Source organism: Oncorhynchus kisutch, unplaced genomic scaffold (assembly GCF_002021735.2).
Source record: "Oncorhynchus kisutch isolate 150728-3 unplaced genomic scaffold, Okis_V2 Okis04b-Okis11a_hom, whole genome shotgun sequence".
NCBI classification, from domain to species: Eukaryota; Metazoa; Chordata; class Actinopteri; order Salmoniformes; family Salmonidae; genus Oncorhynchus; species Oncorhynchus kisutch.
In genome coordinates, this window is record NW_022261981.1 from 11,796,472 (window position 1) to 11,812,102 (window position 15,631).

Genomic DNA, 15,631 nt, shown 5'->3' on the forward strand with positions numbered 1-15,631 from the left:
ATAGAACATCTCCTGATAGAACATCTCCTGATAGAACATCTCCTGATAGAACATCTCCTGATAGAACATCTCCTGGTAGAACATCACCTTGTAGAACATCTCCTGATAGAACAGATATTGTGGTTAATTTGGGCTCTGTGTGCCATGATGGTGATTGAGCAGAAGGATCTGTGTAATGAGTGAGATGTATCAACGTTGAACCATCTGGCTCTCGTTATATCACAACGGTTTATATCTCAACGGTTTATATCACAACGGTTTATATCACAACACTCAGTTTATATCTCAACGGTTTATATCACAACACTCAGTTTATATCACAACGGTTTATATCACAACGGTTTATGTCACAACGGTTTATGTCTCAACGGTTTATATCTCAACGGTTTATATCTCAACGGTTTATATCACAACGGTTTATATCACAACGGTTTATATCTCAACGGTTTATATCACAACGGTTTATATCACAACACTCAGTTTATATCACAACGGTTTATATATCAACGGTTTATATCACAACGCTCAGTTTATGTGAACCATCCTGGCTGAGAAGTGTCATGTTAAAACAGCAGCTTGGCTCTGTAGTAAAACCTCATATGATTCTCATTTCCCACAGAACTGGACTGGAACACCAGAGACACTGTATCATTATATTAGCATTGTAGTGTCTATAAACTAGGCTCCAGCCTCTGCATCACAGCCTGAGTGGAACAGCCTGAATGCCGTCCAGCAGTATGGAGGGATAAACTCATTAAAACGCTATCTGTATTGTGGTGCAGGTTAATCAAAGCATTGGGTGACTGAAGAGCAGTATAGAAAACAGTGAAGCTGGTTCAGAACCCCAGTGTCTGTGTCAGCTGAGGTGGCACCAATCAGATGTTAAAAACACTTCCTACCTTAATGTGGCGGTCTAGTCAAGCTGACCGGTTCTGCTCACACTTTCTCTGCTGTCACTTCCTGCTACTGCTAGTATGTTCTGCTCACACTTCCTCTGCTGTCACTTCCTGCTACTGCTAGTATGTTTTTTCTTGCTCCCCACCTCCAGCTGTTGGACCTCTCTCTCTGTTAAAGAACATGTCTCTCCTCTGTCCCTCTAGGTGATGACGGGGACCAGAAGCGTGTGTCGGTGCTGTCTTACCCCCAGTATTGTCGCTACCGTTCCCTATTGGCCAGGCTGAAAGAAAGACCCGCCTCCGTCCTCACCTCACAGGTGGTTCTGGCCCTGGGGGGCGTGACCTCACTCACAGACCACACCCACATCCTGTACTGCAGGGACACCTTTGAACACCCCACCCTCATCGACAACGACAATGTCTGTGATGAGTTCGGTGAGTGCCTGAAATATTACTACTGTTCTGAAATACCCCTGTTCTGAAATACCCCCCTGCTCTGTCCTGTCAAGAGGTGACACTGTTCTCCACACTGACCCTGCTTGTCATTTTCTGCTTTGAGTAGGCAAATCACCAATGTTAACATGGGCTGATGTATGTTACTGATGGTCCACACGATGGGGATGATAGTGCACTATGATAGTGCACTAAATAGGGAATAGGGTGCCATTTGGGACGCACATCCCCTTAAGGGTTGGATTAGCACAGCCTGCCTGGTCTCCTTCAGGTCCTCCTGCCTCAACATTCTATAATGCCTTGAGGGCTGATTAACACAGCCTGCCTGCTCTCCTTCAGGTCCTCCTGCCTCCACATTCTATAATGACATCACACAGCTAATGACCTTTAACCTCCAGAACTAAAAAATTCAAACTGCCGTCAGCATAGTTACTGTAACCGTCTGTAAACGTGTTGTTTCTCCAACATGAAGGATGATCCTTACCATGTTAGTTGTGTGTGTTATTTGTATTGTATAGTGATATTAGCATGTCATTAGTGTGATATTGGTATATTATCAGGTCACCCTCTGGTTAGGTACAGGAGACTAACGGTTTAACCAGGAGACTAAAGGTTTAACCAGATTATCCTCTGGTTAGGTATCAGAAGACTAAAGAGTTAACCAGGAGACTAATGGTTTAACCAGGAGACTAAAGGGTTAACCAGGAGACTAACAGTTTAACCAGGAGACTAACGGTTTAACCAGGAGACTAACGGTTTAACCAGGAGACTAACAGTTTAACCAGGAGACTAACAGTTTAACCAGGAGACTAAATGTTTAACCAGATTATCCTCTGGTTAGGTACAGGAGACTAACGGTTTAACCAGGAGACTAACGGTTTAACCAGGAGACTAACGGTTTAACCAGGAGACTAACGGTTTAACCAGGAGACTAACGGTTTAACCAGGAGACTAAAGGTTTAACCAGGAGACTAAAGGGTTAACCAGGAGACTAAAGGGTTAACCAGGAGACTAAAGGGTTAACCAGGAGACTGAAGGGTTAACCAGGATACTTAACCAGGAGACTGAAGGGTTAACCAGGATACTTAACCAGGAGACTGAAGGGTTAACCAGGAGACTTAACCAGGAGACTAAAGGGTTAACCAGGAGACTTAACCAGGAGACTAAAGGGTTAACCAGGAGACTTAACCAGGAGACTAAAGGGTTAACCAGGAGACTTAACCAGGAGACTAAAGGGTTAACCAGGAGACTAAAGGTTTAACCAGATTATCCTCTGTTTAGGTACAGGAGACTAACGGTTTAACCAGGAGACTAAAGGTTTAACCAGGAGACTAAAGGTTTAACCAGGAGACTAAAGGTTTAACCAGGAGACTAAAGGTTTAACCAGGAGACTAAAGGTTTAACCAGGAGACTAAAGGTTTAACCAGGAGACTAAAGGTTTAACCAGGAGACTAAAGGTTTAACCAGGAGACTAAAGGTTTAACCAGGAGACTAAAGGTTTAACCAGGAGACTAAAGGTTTAACCAGGAGACTAAAGGTTTAACCAGGAGACTAACGGTTTAACCAGGAGACTAACAGTTTAACCAGGAGACTAACAGTTTAACCAGGAGACTAAATGTTTAACCAGATTATCCTCTGGTTAGGTACAGGAGACTAACGGTTTAACCAGGAGACTAACGGTTTAACCAGGAGACTAACGGTTTAACCAGGAGACTAACGGTTTAACCAGGAGACTAAAGGTTTAACCAGGAGACTAAAGGGTTAACCAGGAGACTAAAGGGTTAACCAGGAGACTAAAGGGTTAACCAGGAGACTGAAGGGTTAACCAGGATACTTAACCAGGAGACTGAAGGGTTAACCAGGATACTTAACCAGGAGACTGAAGGGTTAACCAGGAGACTTAACCAGGAGACTAAAGGGTTAACCAGGAGACTTAACCAGGAGACTAAAGGGTTAACCAGGAGACTTAACCAGGAGACTAAAGGGTTAACCAGGAGACTAAAGGTTTAACCAGATTATCCTCTGTTTAGGTACAGGAGACTAACGGTTTAACCAGGAGACTAACGGTTTAACCAGGAGACTAAAGGTTTAACCAGGAGACTAAAGGTTTAACCAGGAGACTAACGGTTTAACCAGGAGACTAACGGTTTAACCAGGAGACTAACAGTTTAACCAGGAGACTAACAGTTTAACCAGGAGACTAAATGTTTAACCAGATTATCCTCTGGTTAGGTACAGGAGACTAACGGTTTAACCAGGAGACTAACGGTTTAACCAGGAGACTAACGGTTTAACCAGGAGACTAACGGTTTAACCAGGAGACTAAAGGTTTAACCAGGAGACTAAAGGGTTAACCAGGAGACTAAAGGGTTAACCAGGAGACTAAAGGGTTAACCAGGAGACTGAAGGGTTAACCAGGATACTTAACCAGGAGACTGAAGGGTTAACCAGGATACTTAACCAGGAGACTGAAGGGTTAACCAGGAGACTTAACCAGGAGACTAAAGGGTTAACCAGGAGACTTAACCAGGAGACTAAAGGGTTAACCAGGAGACTTAACCAGGAGACTAAAGGGTTAACCAGGAGACTAAAGGTTTAACCAGATTATCCTCTGTTTAGGTACAGGAGACTAACGGTTTAACCAGGAGACTAAAGAGTTAACCAGGAGACTAAAGGTTTAACCAGGAGACTAAAGGTTTAACCAGGAGACTAAAGGTTTAACCAGGAGACTAAAGGTTTAACCAGGAGACTTAAGGGTTAACCAGGAGACTTAAGGGTTAACCAGGAGACTTAAGGGTTAACCAGGAGACTTAAGGGTTAACCAGGAGACTTAAGGGTTAACCAGGAGACTAAACCAGGAGACTAAACCAGGAGACTAAAGGGTTAACCAGGAGACTAAAGGGTTAACCAGGAGACTAAAGGGTTAACCAGGAGACTAAAGGGTTAACCAGGAGACTAAAGGGTTAACCAGGAGACTAAAGGGTTAACCAGGAGACTAAAGGGTTAACCAGGAGACTAAAGGGTTAACCAGGAGACTAAAGGGTTAACCAGGAGACTAAAGGGTTAACCAGGAGACTAAAGGGTTAACCAGGAGACTAAAGGGTTAACCAGGAGACTAAAGGGTTAACCAGGAGACTAAAGGGTTAACCAGGAGACTAAAGGGTTAACCAGGAGACTAAAGGGTTAACCAGGAGACTTAACCAGGAGACTGAAGGGTTAACCAGGAGACTAACGGTTTAACCAGGAGACCAACGGTTTAACCAGGAGACCAACGGTTTAACCAGGAGACTAACGGTTTAACCAGGAGACTAACGGTTTAACCAGGAGACTAAATGTTTAACCAGATTATCCTCTGGTTAGGTACAGGAGACTAACGGTTTAACCAGGTCATCCACTGGTTAGGTACAGGAGACTAAAGGGTTAACCAGGAGACTAACGGTTTAACCAGGAGACTAACAGTTTAACCAGGAGACTAACGGTGTAACCAGGAGACTAACGGTTTAACCAGGAGACTAACGGTTTAACCAGATTATCCTCTGGTTAGGTACAGGAGACTAAAGGGTTAACCAGGAGACTAAAGGTTTAACCAGAACATCCTCTGGTTAGGTACAGGAGACTAAATGTTTAACCAGATTATCCTCTGGTTAGGTACAGGAGACTAACGGGTTAACCAGGAGACTAAAGGTTTAACCAGAACATCCTCTGGTTAGGTACAGGAGACTAAATGTTTAACCAGATTATCCTCTGGTTAGGTACAGGAGACTAACGGTTGGATGCTACTGCAGCAGCTGCTGCTGCCTATAGCTGGTCCTCAGACTGGGATCCCAATCAGACAAGGAGAATAAGAAACAACTTTACAGCACACACAATGGAAATGGATTTCAGAGTGTGTACATGAAGACAGGAACATTTCTGGACTGTGTCCATATTCTGTTTGGAACGTGTTCTGTAGGACTTTGTTGTCATGATAAAGGGAGATGTCAGCAGGGCTTGACAGGCATCTGCATGTTAACTGTCCCGATTGTCCCGATGGACTCCCTCCTGAGGGGTTTAAACAGTGTTTGGCTAGGGGTAACAGAATCCAATGGAACAACTGTGTAAGGACTGATCTCAGCAGTATGAAGTCATTGTTCATGTTACAGAACTTCACCACACGCTGGGGTTCCAAAGAACACATTTAATTCTGGAACACATCAGAGACACCCGTAGGGAATCTTCTTTATCTTCAGAATGATGGTTAGTTGGCGGGAAATCTGCTGCATTTAGAGTAGCCATTTACTTCCAGCTACAGTAACAGTTGTGTTTCCTAAATGGTATCTCATTCCCTATTTAGTGCCCTCGCCCATGGGTTCTGGTCAACAGTAGTGCACTAGCCCATGGGCCCTGGTCAACAGTAGTGCACTAGCCCATGGGCCCTGGTCAACAGTAGCCAACTATCCTATGGGCCCTGGTCAACAGTAGTCCACTACCCTATGGGCCCTGGTCAGCAGTAGTGCCCTAGCCCGTGGGCCCTGGTCAACAGTAGCGAACTATCCTATGGGCCCTGGTCAACAGTAGTCCACTACCCTATGGGCCCTGGTCAACAGTAGTGCCCTAGCCCGTGGGCCCTGGTCAACAGTAGCCAACTATCCTATGGGCCCTGGTCAACAGTAGTGCCCTAGCCCGTGGGCCCTGGTCAACAGTAGCCAACTATCCTATGGGCCCTGGTCAACAGTAGTGCCCTAGCCCGTGGGCCCTGGTCAACAGTAGCCAACTATCCTATGGGCCCTGGTCAGCAGTAGTGCCCTAGCCCGTGGGCCCTGGTCAACAGTAGCCAACTATCCTATGGGCCCTGGTCAACAGTAGTGCCCTAGCCCGTGGGCCCTGGTCAACAGTAGCCAACTATCCTATGGGCCCTGGTCAACAGTAGTGCCCTAGCCCGTGGGCCCTGGTCAACAGTAGCCAACTATCCTATGGGCCCTGGTCAGCAGTAGTGCCCTAGCCCGTGGGCCCTGGTCAACAGTAGCCAACTATCCTATGGGCCCTGGTCAACAGTAGCCAACTATCCTATGGGCCCTGGTCAACAGTAGCCAACTATCCTATGGGCCCTGGTCAACAGTAGTCCACTATCCTATGGGCCCTGGTCAACAGTAGTCCACTATCCTATGGGCCCTGGTCAACAGTAGTCCACTATCCTATGGGCCCTGGTCAACAGTAGTGCCCTAGCCTGTGGGCCCTGGTCAACAGTAGTGCCCTAGCCCGTGGGCCCTGGTCAACAGTAGCCAACTATCCTATGGGCCCTGGTCAACAGTAGTGCCCTAGCCCGTGGGCCCTGGTCAACAGTAGCCAACTATCCTATGGGCCCTGGTCAACAGTAGCCAACTATCCTATGGGCCCTGGTCAACAGTAGCCAACTATCCTATGTGAAAACCTAATACAGCCTGTCTGCTGAAATACAAACACACTGAGACAGGAACAATCACCCACAAACACACAGTGAAACCCAGGCTACCTAAATATGGTTCCCAATCAGAGATAACGAGAATCACCTGACTCTGAGAACCTCAGGCAGCCATAGACTATGCTAGACACCCCTACTCAGCCACAATCCCAATAGCTACTAAACCCCCAATACCACAACACAACACAAAATAACCCCATGTCACACCCTGGCCTGACCAAATAAATATATAAACACAAAATACTAAGACCAGGGTGTGACAGTGAGCCGTCTGTTTCTCAAACTAGACACTCTAATGTACTTGTCCTCTTGCTCAGTTGTGCACCGGGGCCTCCCACTCCTTTTTCTATTCTGATTAGAGACAGTTTGTGCTGTTCTGTGAAGGGAGTAGTACACAGCGTTGTACGAGATCTTCAGTTTCTTGGCAATTACTCACATGGAATAGCCTTCATTTCTCAGAGCAAGAACAGACTGACGAGTTTCAGAAGAAAGTTTTTTGTTTCTGGCCATTTTGAGCCTGTATTCAAACCCACAAATGCTGATGCTCCAGATACTCAATTAGTCTACAGAAGACCAGTTTTATTGCTTCTTTAATCAGAACATCAGTTTTCAGCTGTGCTAACATAATTGCAAAAGGGTTTTCTAATGATCAATTACACTTTTAAAATGATCAACTTGCTAACACAACATGCCATTGGAACACAGGAGTGAAGGTTGCTGATAATGGGCCTATGTACTTGGATTAGCTAACACAACATGCCATTGGAACACAGGAGTGAAGGTTGCTGATAATGGGCCTATGTACTTGGATTAGCTAACACAACATGCCATTGGAACACAGGAGTGAAGGTTGCTGATAATGGGCCTATGTACTTGGATTAGCTAACACAACATGCCATTGGAACACAGGAGTGAAGGTTGCTGATAATGGGCCTATGTACTTGGATTAGCTAACACAACATGCCATTGGAACACAGGAGTGAAGGTTGCTGATAATGGGCCTATGTACTTGGATTAGCTAACACAACATGCCATTGGAACACAGGAGTGAAGGTTGCTGATAATGGGCCTATGTACTTGGATTAGCTAACACAACATGCCATTGGAACACAGGAGTGAAGGTTGCTGATAATGGGCCTATGTACTTGGATTAGCTAACACAACATGCCATTGGAACACAGGAGTGAAGGTTGCTGATAATGGGCCTATGTACTTGGATTAGCTAACACAACATGCCATTGGAACACAGGAGTGAAGGTTGCTGATAATGGGCCTATGTACTTGGATTAGCTAACACAACATGCCATTGGAACACAGGAGTGAAGGTTGCTGATAATGGGCCTATGTACTTGGATTAGCTAACACAACATGCCATTGGAACACAGGAGTGAAGGTTGCTGATAATGGGCCTATGTACTTGGATTAGCTAACACAACATGCCATTGGAACACAGGAGTGAAGGTTGCTGATAATGGGCCTATGTACTTGGATTAGCTAACACAACATGCCATTGGAACACAGGAGTGAAGGTTGCTGATAATGGGCCTATGTACTTGGATTAGCTAACACAACATGCCATTGGAACACAGGAGTGAAGGTTGCTGATAATGGGCCTATGTACTTGGATTAGCTAACACAACATGCCATTGGAACACAGGAGTGAAGGTTGCTGATAATGGGCCTATGTACTTGGATTAGCTAACACAACATGCCATTGGAACACAGGAGTGAAGGTTGCTGATAATGGGCCTATGTACTTGGATTAGCTAACACAACATGCCATTGGAACACAGGAGTGAAGGTTGCTGATAATGGGCCTATGTACTTGGATTAGCTAACACAACATGCCATTGGAACACAGGAGTGAAGGTTGCTGATAATGGGCCTATGTACTTGGATTAGCTAACACAACATGCCATTGGAACACAGGAGTGAAGGTTGCTGATAATGGGCCTATGTACTTGGATTAGCTAACACAACATGCCATTGGAACACAGGAGTGAAGGTTGCTGATAATGGGCCTATGTACTTGGATTAGCTAACACAACATGCCATTGGAACACAGGAGTGAAGGTTGCTGATAATGGGCCTATGTAGATATTCCGTAAAAAAATCTGGCGTTTCCAGCTACAATATTCGTTTACAACATTAACAATGTCTACACTGTATTTCTTATCAATTTGATGTTATTTTAATTGACATAACATTTGCTTTTCTTTCAAAAACAACACGTTTTTGACCCCAAACTGTTGAACCGCAGTGTAGTTAAGCTGCAGCTGGCCCAGAACAGAGCAGCACGTCTTGCTCTTCATCGTAATCAGAGGGCTGATGTAAATACTATGCTGCCAGTCTCTCTTGGTTCAGAGTTGAGGGGAGACTGACTGCATCACTTATTATTTTTATAAGAAACATTGTGTTTAAAATCCCAAATTGTTTGCATAGTCAACTTACACACAGTTCTGACACACACACTTACCCCACCAGAGGTCTTTTCACAGTCCCCAAATCCAGAACAAATTCAAGAAAGAGTACAGTATTATATGAAGCCATTATTTCATGGAACTTCCTTCCATCTCTTCTTGCTGAAATTAACAGCAAACCTGGTTTCAAAAAACAGATAAAGCAACACCTCTCGGCACAACGCCTCTCCCCTATTGGACCCACGGCACAACGCCTCTCCCCTATTGGACCCACAGCACAACGCCTCTCCCCTATTGGACCCACAGCACAACGCCTCTCCCCTATTGGACCCACAGCACAACGCCTCTCCCCTATTGGACCTAGATAGTTTGTGTGTATGTAGTGATGTGTAGGCTACGTGTGCCTTTTTAAAAATGTTTAATGTAGTTCTGTTCTTGTCTATTGATGTTCTGTATTATTTTTCATGTTCTGTGTTCTGTGTTCTGTGTTCTGTGTGGACCCCAGGAAGAGTAGCTGCTGCTTTTGCAACAGCTAATAGGGATCCTAATAAAATACCCCCCAAAATACCAATTATATGTTAGTAAAATACCATTATCCAAATGTTCAAACAACACCATTCTATATTACTGTACTAAAAACTCCCAGGGGGCCTAGCATTACATATTGGCTTCTGCCTCTCTCCCATACCACCATCCAGATGTGAAGCTCCACACTATTACAGAGAGAGCTGCCTGCCAGGAAGAGCCTTGAGACATAGAGCAGAGTGGGGAGGGGAGGGGAGGGAGGGGTTTTCATATAAAAACAACATGTTATTTGGGGTTTCATCCAGTATGTCTGCAGGGTCAATGTTTATTCAGTCGAAATTACAATGCCAAGCTCAAATACCTACATGCCAGATCATTCCCCCAGAATTCATATTCCCATGTAATGATTGTCACTCTCTAGCAAGGGGGGGGGGGGGGTTATGAAATCAGCCACTGATGTTTCCAGGCAGCCCCCACGATAATAACATGGCTTTAATGGAGGTTCGTTAGAAAGGTTTGTGTCCCAAATGGCACTATGTTCCCTACATACAGATAGAATATAGGATATGTTACGGTTTTCTTCCGTCGAGAGTCGGACCAAAATGCAGCGTGGTAATTTAGATGTTTAATTAACGAAAATACAAAATGCAGCGTGGTAATTTAGATGTTTAATTAATGAATAAACACAAATACAAAAACAAGAAACGGAACGTGAAAACCTAAACAGCCTGTCTGGTGACAATAACACAGAGACAGGAACAATCACCCACAAACACACAGTGAAAACCTAAACAGCCTGTCTGGTGACAATAACACAGAGACAGGAACAATCACCCACAAACACACAGTGAAAACCTAAACAGCCTGTCTGGTGACAACTAACACAGAGACAGGAACAATCACCCACAAACACACAGTGAAAACCTAAACAGCCTGTCTGGTGACAATAACACAGAGACAGGAACAATCACCCACAAACACACAGTGAAAACCTAAACAGCCTGTCTGGTGACAACTAACACAGAGACAGGAACAATCACCCACAAACACACAGTGAAAACCTAAACAGCCTGTCTGGTGACAATAACACAGAGACAGGAACAATCACCCACACAACACTCAAAGAATATGGCTGCCTAAATATGGTTCCCAATCAGAGACAACGATAAACACCTGCCTCTGATTGAGAACCAATTCAGACAACCATAGACTATGCTAGAAAACCCCACTAAGCCACAATCCCAAAACCTACGAAAAACCCCAATACATAAACACACCACAAAATAAACCCATGTCACACCCTGGCCTGACCAAATAAATAAAGAAAACACAAAATACTAAGACCAGGGCGTGACAGTATACACGTAGTCTATAGACACATACAGATAGAATATAGTATACACGTAGTCTATAGACACATACAGATAGAATATAGTATACACGTAGTCTATAGACACATACAGATAGAATATAGTATACACGTAGTCTATAGACACATACAGATAGAATATAGTATACACGTAGTCTATAGACACATACAGATAGAATATAGTATACACGTAGTCTATAGACACATACAGATAGAATATAGTATACACGTAGTCTATAGACACATACAGATAGAATATAGTATACACGTAGTCTATAGACACATACAGATAGAATATAGTATACACGTAGTCTATAGACACATACAGATAGAATATAGTATACACGTAGTCTATAGACACATACAGATAGAATATAGTATACACGTAGTCTATAGACACATACAGATAGAATATAGTATACACGTAGTCTATAGACACATACAGATAGAATATAGTATACACGTAGTCTATAGACACATACAGATAGAATATAGTATACACGTAGTCTATAGACACATACAGATAGAATATAGTATACACGTAGTCTATAGACACATACAGATAGAATATAGTATACACGTAGTCTATAGACACATACAGATAGAATATAGTATACACGTAGTCTATAGACACATACAGATAGAATATAGTATACACGTAGTCTATAGACACATACAGATAGAATATAGTATACACGTAGTCTATAGACACATACAGATAGAATATAGTATACACGTAGTCTATAGACACATACAGATAGAATATAGTATACACGTAGTCTATAGACACATACAGATAGAATATAGTATACACGTAGTCTATAGACACATACAGATAGAATATAGTATACACGTAGTCTATAGACACATACAGATAGAATATAGTATACACGTAGTCTATAGACACATACAGATAGAATATAGTATACACATCGTCTATAGACTATGTGTTGGGGCGGCAGGGTAGCCTAATGGTTAGAAGTTCAAACCCCTGAGCTGACAAGGTACAAAAGTTACAGGCAGTTAACCCACTGTTCCTAGGATGTCATTGAAAATAAGAATTTGTTCTTAACTGACTTGCCTGGTTAAATAAAGATAAAAAAAATGTAAGTATCCACATAATTGTCCTTCTTCATAATCTATATTGTGAAGTGCACCAGTCCCTCCTGCAGCAAAGCACCTCCACAACATGATGCTGCCACCCCTGTGCTTCACGGTTGGGATGGTGTTCTTCGGCTTGCAAGCCTCCCCCTTTTTCCTCCAAACATAACGAGGGTCATTATGGTCATTATGGCCAAACAGTTCTATTTTTGTTTCATTAGACCAGAGGACATTTCTCCAAAAAGTACGATCATTGTCCCCATGTGCAGTTGCAAACCGTAGTCTAGCTTTTTTATGCCGGTTTTGGAGCAGTGGCTACTTCCTTGCTGAGCGGACTCGTTTTACTGTGGATATAGACACTTTTGTACCTGTTTCAAGCAAAGAGTCACTGAGTTTGAAGGTAGGCTTTGAAATACATCCACAGGTACACCTCCAATTGACTCAAATGATGTCAATTAGCCTATCAGAAGCTTCTAAAGCCATGACATAATTTTCTGGCATTTTCCAAGCTGTTTAAAGGCACAGTCAACTTAGTGTCTGTAAACTTCTGACCCACTGGAATTGTGGTACAGTGAATTATAAGTGAAATAATCTGTTTTGTAAACAATTGTTGGAAAAATGTATTGTGTCATGCGCAAAGTAGATGTCCTAACCGACTTGCCAAAACTACAGTTTGTTAAGAAATTAGTGGAGTGGTTGAAAAAGAGGTTTTAATGACTCCAACCTGAATGTATGTGCATTTCCGACTTCAACTGTATGTATAACAGCACAGTTCTGAGATCAGGTGTGTACAATCCCTACAACCCTCTACAACACTCTATAACCCTCTATAACCCTCTATACCCCTCTACAACACTCTATAACCCTCTACAACACTCTATAACCCTCTATAACCCTCTACAACCCTCTACAACCCTCTACAACCCTCTACAGCCCTCTACAACTCTCTATAACCCTCTATAACCCTCTACAACTATCTATAGCCTTCTATAACCCTCTATACCCCTCTACAACGCTCTATAACGCTCTATAACCCTCTACAACTCTCTATAACCCTCTATACCCCTCTACAACCCTCTATAACCCTATACATCCCTCTACAACCCTCTATAACACTCTACAGCCCTCTACAACACTCTACAACCCTATACAACACTCTACAACCCTATACAACACCCTACAACCCTATACAACACTCTACAACCCTATACAACACCCTACAACCCTATACAACACTCTACAACCCTATACAACACTCTACAACCCTATACAACACTCTTCTAGCCTCTACAACTCTCTACAACCCTCTATATCCCTCTACAACCCTGTATATACCTCTACAGCCCTATATAACCCTATACAACCCTCTATAAACCTCTATAACCCTATACAACCCTCTATAAACCTCTATAACCCTCTACAATCCTCTATAACCATCTATAACCCTCTAAAACCCTCTAAAACCCTCTATAGCCCTCTACAACCCTCTACAACCCTATGTAACCCTCTACAACCCTCTACAACCCTCTACTACCCTCTACAACCCTCTACAACCCTCTACAACCCTCTATAACCCTCTACAACCCTATGTAACCCTCTATAACCCTCTACAACCCTCTACAACCCTATGTAACCCTCTATAACCCTCTACCACCCTCTATAACCCTCTAAAACCCTCTATAGCCCTATACAACCCTCTTCAACCCTCTACTACAACCCCCTATTACCCTCTATAACCCTCTATAACCCTCTGTAACCCTCTACAACCCTATGTAACCCTCTATAACCCTCTACCACCCTCTATAACCCTCTAAAACCCTCTATAGCCCTATACAACCCTCTTCAACCCTCTACTACAACCCCCTATTACCCTCTATAACCCTCTACAACCCTATGTAACCCTCTATAACCCTCTACAACCCTCTACAACCCTATGTAACTCTCTATAACCCTCTATAACCCTCTACAACCCTCTATAACCCTCTACAACCCTCTATAACCCTCTATAACCCTATGTAACTCTCTACAACCCTATATAACCCTATGTAACCCTCTACAACCCTCTATAATCCTCTACATCCCTCTATAACCCTCTATAACCCTATGTAACCCTCTACAACCCTATGTAACCCTCTACAACCCTCTATAATCCTCTACAACCCTCTACAACCCTCTCATATTCCCCCCTGGTCATTCCGGGACCACCACTCTGAGGCCGGTCTGAAAGGCATTGAAACTAAATGTATCTGGACTGGCCCTTTCCTTTCCTACGGGGGCGGAGGGGTTCAGGGTTGGTGTGTTACAGTTGTTCCTCCATACATACTTCATTTATTAAGTCCATGTATGATCTGATACTCAGTTGGCCAGCCTCCCGCAGCTCAGAGAACCGAGGCTGTAGAAAAGTCTTCCAGTAACTGTTTGAATCATGTCAAATTAAAACCACATTTCCATTATTCCCTTTTTACATGTTCCCTGGGGACATCTGAGTCCCTTTCTGTCTCCTCAGTGTGTTTCTGTCTCCTCGGTGTGTTTCTGTCTCCTCGGTGTGTTTCTGTCTCCTCGGTGTGTTTCTGTCTCCTCCGTGTGTTTCTGTCTTCTCGGTGTGTTTCTGTCCCCATGTCTCCTCGGTGTGTTTCTGTCTCCTCAGTGTGTTTCTGTCCCCTGTCTCCTCTGTCCCTATGCTCTGACAGCTACGAGCTGAGCAACATTAAATACTAGATTAGAAAATAGTGTATTATCAAATACTTTATTCATTTGTTGACTGAGAGACCACCGGTTGGGACTCACTCCAACTCACACAATGGCCTTCTTCAGTTCATAGTAATAAATAATTTATCTTGTAACCTACTTCTCTACAAACTGTTATTTACAGGCCTGCTCTATTCTCTACAGTCTGTTATTTTACAGCCCTGCTCTATTCTCTAGTCTGTTATTTTACAGCCCTGCTCTATTCTCTAGTCTGTTATTTTACAGCCCTGCTCTATTCTCTAGTCTGTTATTTTACAGACCTGCTCTATTCTCTAGTCTGTTATTTTACAGCCCTGCTCTATTCTCTACAGTCTGTTATTTTACAGCCCTGCTCTATTCTCTAGTCTGTTATTTTACAGCCCTGCTCTATTCTCTAGTCTGTTATTTTACAGACCTGCTCTATTCTCTAGTCTGTTATTTTACAGTCCTGCTCTATTCTCTACAGTCTGTTATTTTACAGCCCTGCTCTATTCTCTAGTCTGTTATTTTACAACCCTGCTCTATTCTCTACAGTCTGTTATTTTACAGCCCTGCTCTATTCTCTACAGTCTGTTATTTTACAGCCCTGCTCTATTCTCTAGTCTGTTATTTTACAGCCCTGCTCTATTCTCTAGTCTGTTATTTTACAGCCCTGCTCTATTCTCTACAGTCTGTTATTTTACAGCCCTGCTCTATTCTC

At 43.4% G+C, this 15,631-nt stretch overlaps 1 protein-coding gene across 1 annotated transcript in view; it reads left to right on the forward strand.

The window, feature by feature from the left end:
- The window catches only part of LOC109887202 (AT-rich interactive domain-containing protein 5B-like), a 134,767-nt gene that overhangs the window by 55,406 nt on the left and 63,730 nt on the right, over positions 1 to 15,631 (forward strand). The window contains exon 4 of the mRNA XM_031813183.1: positions 1,101 to 1,331. Coding sequence (XP_031669043.1) covers positions 1,101 to 1,331 — 231 coding nt within the window. The remainder of the gene's footprint in view (positions 1 to 1,100; positions 1,332 to 15,631) is intronic.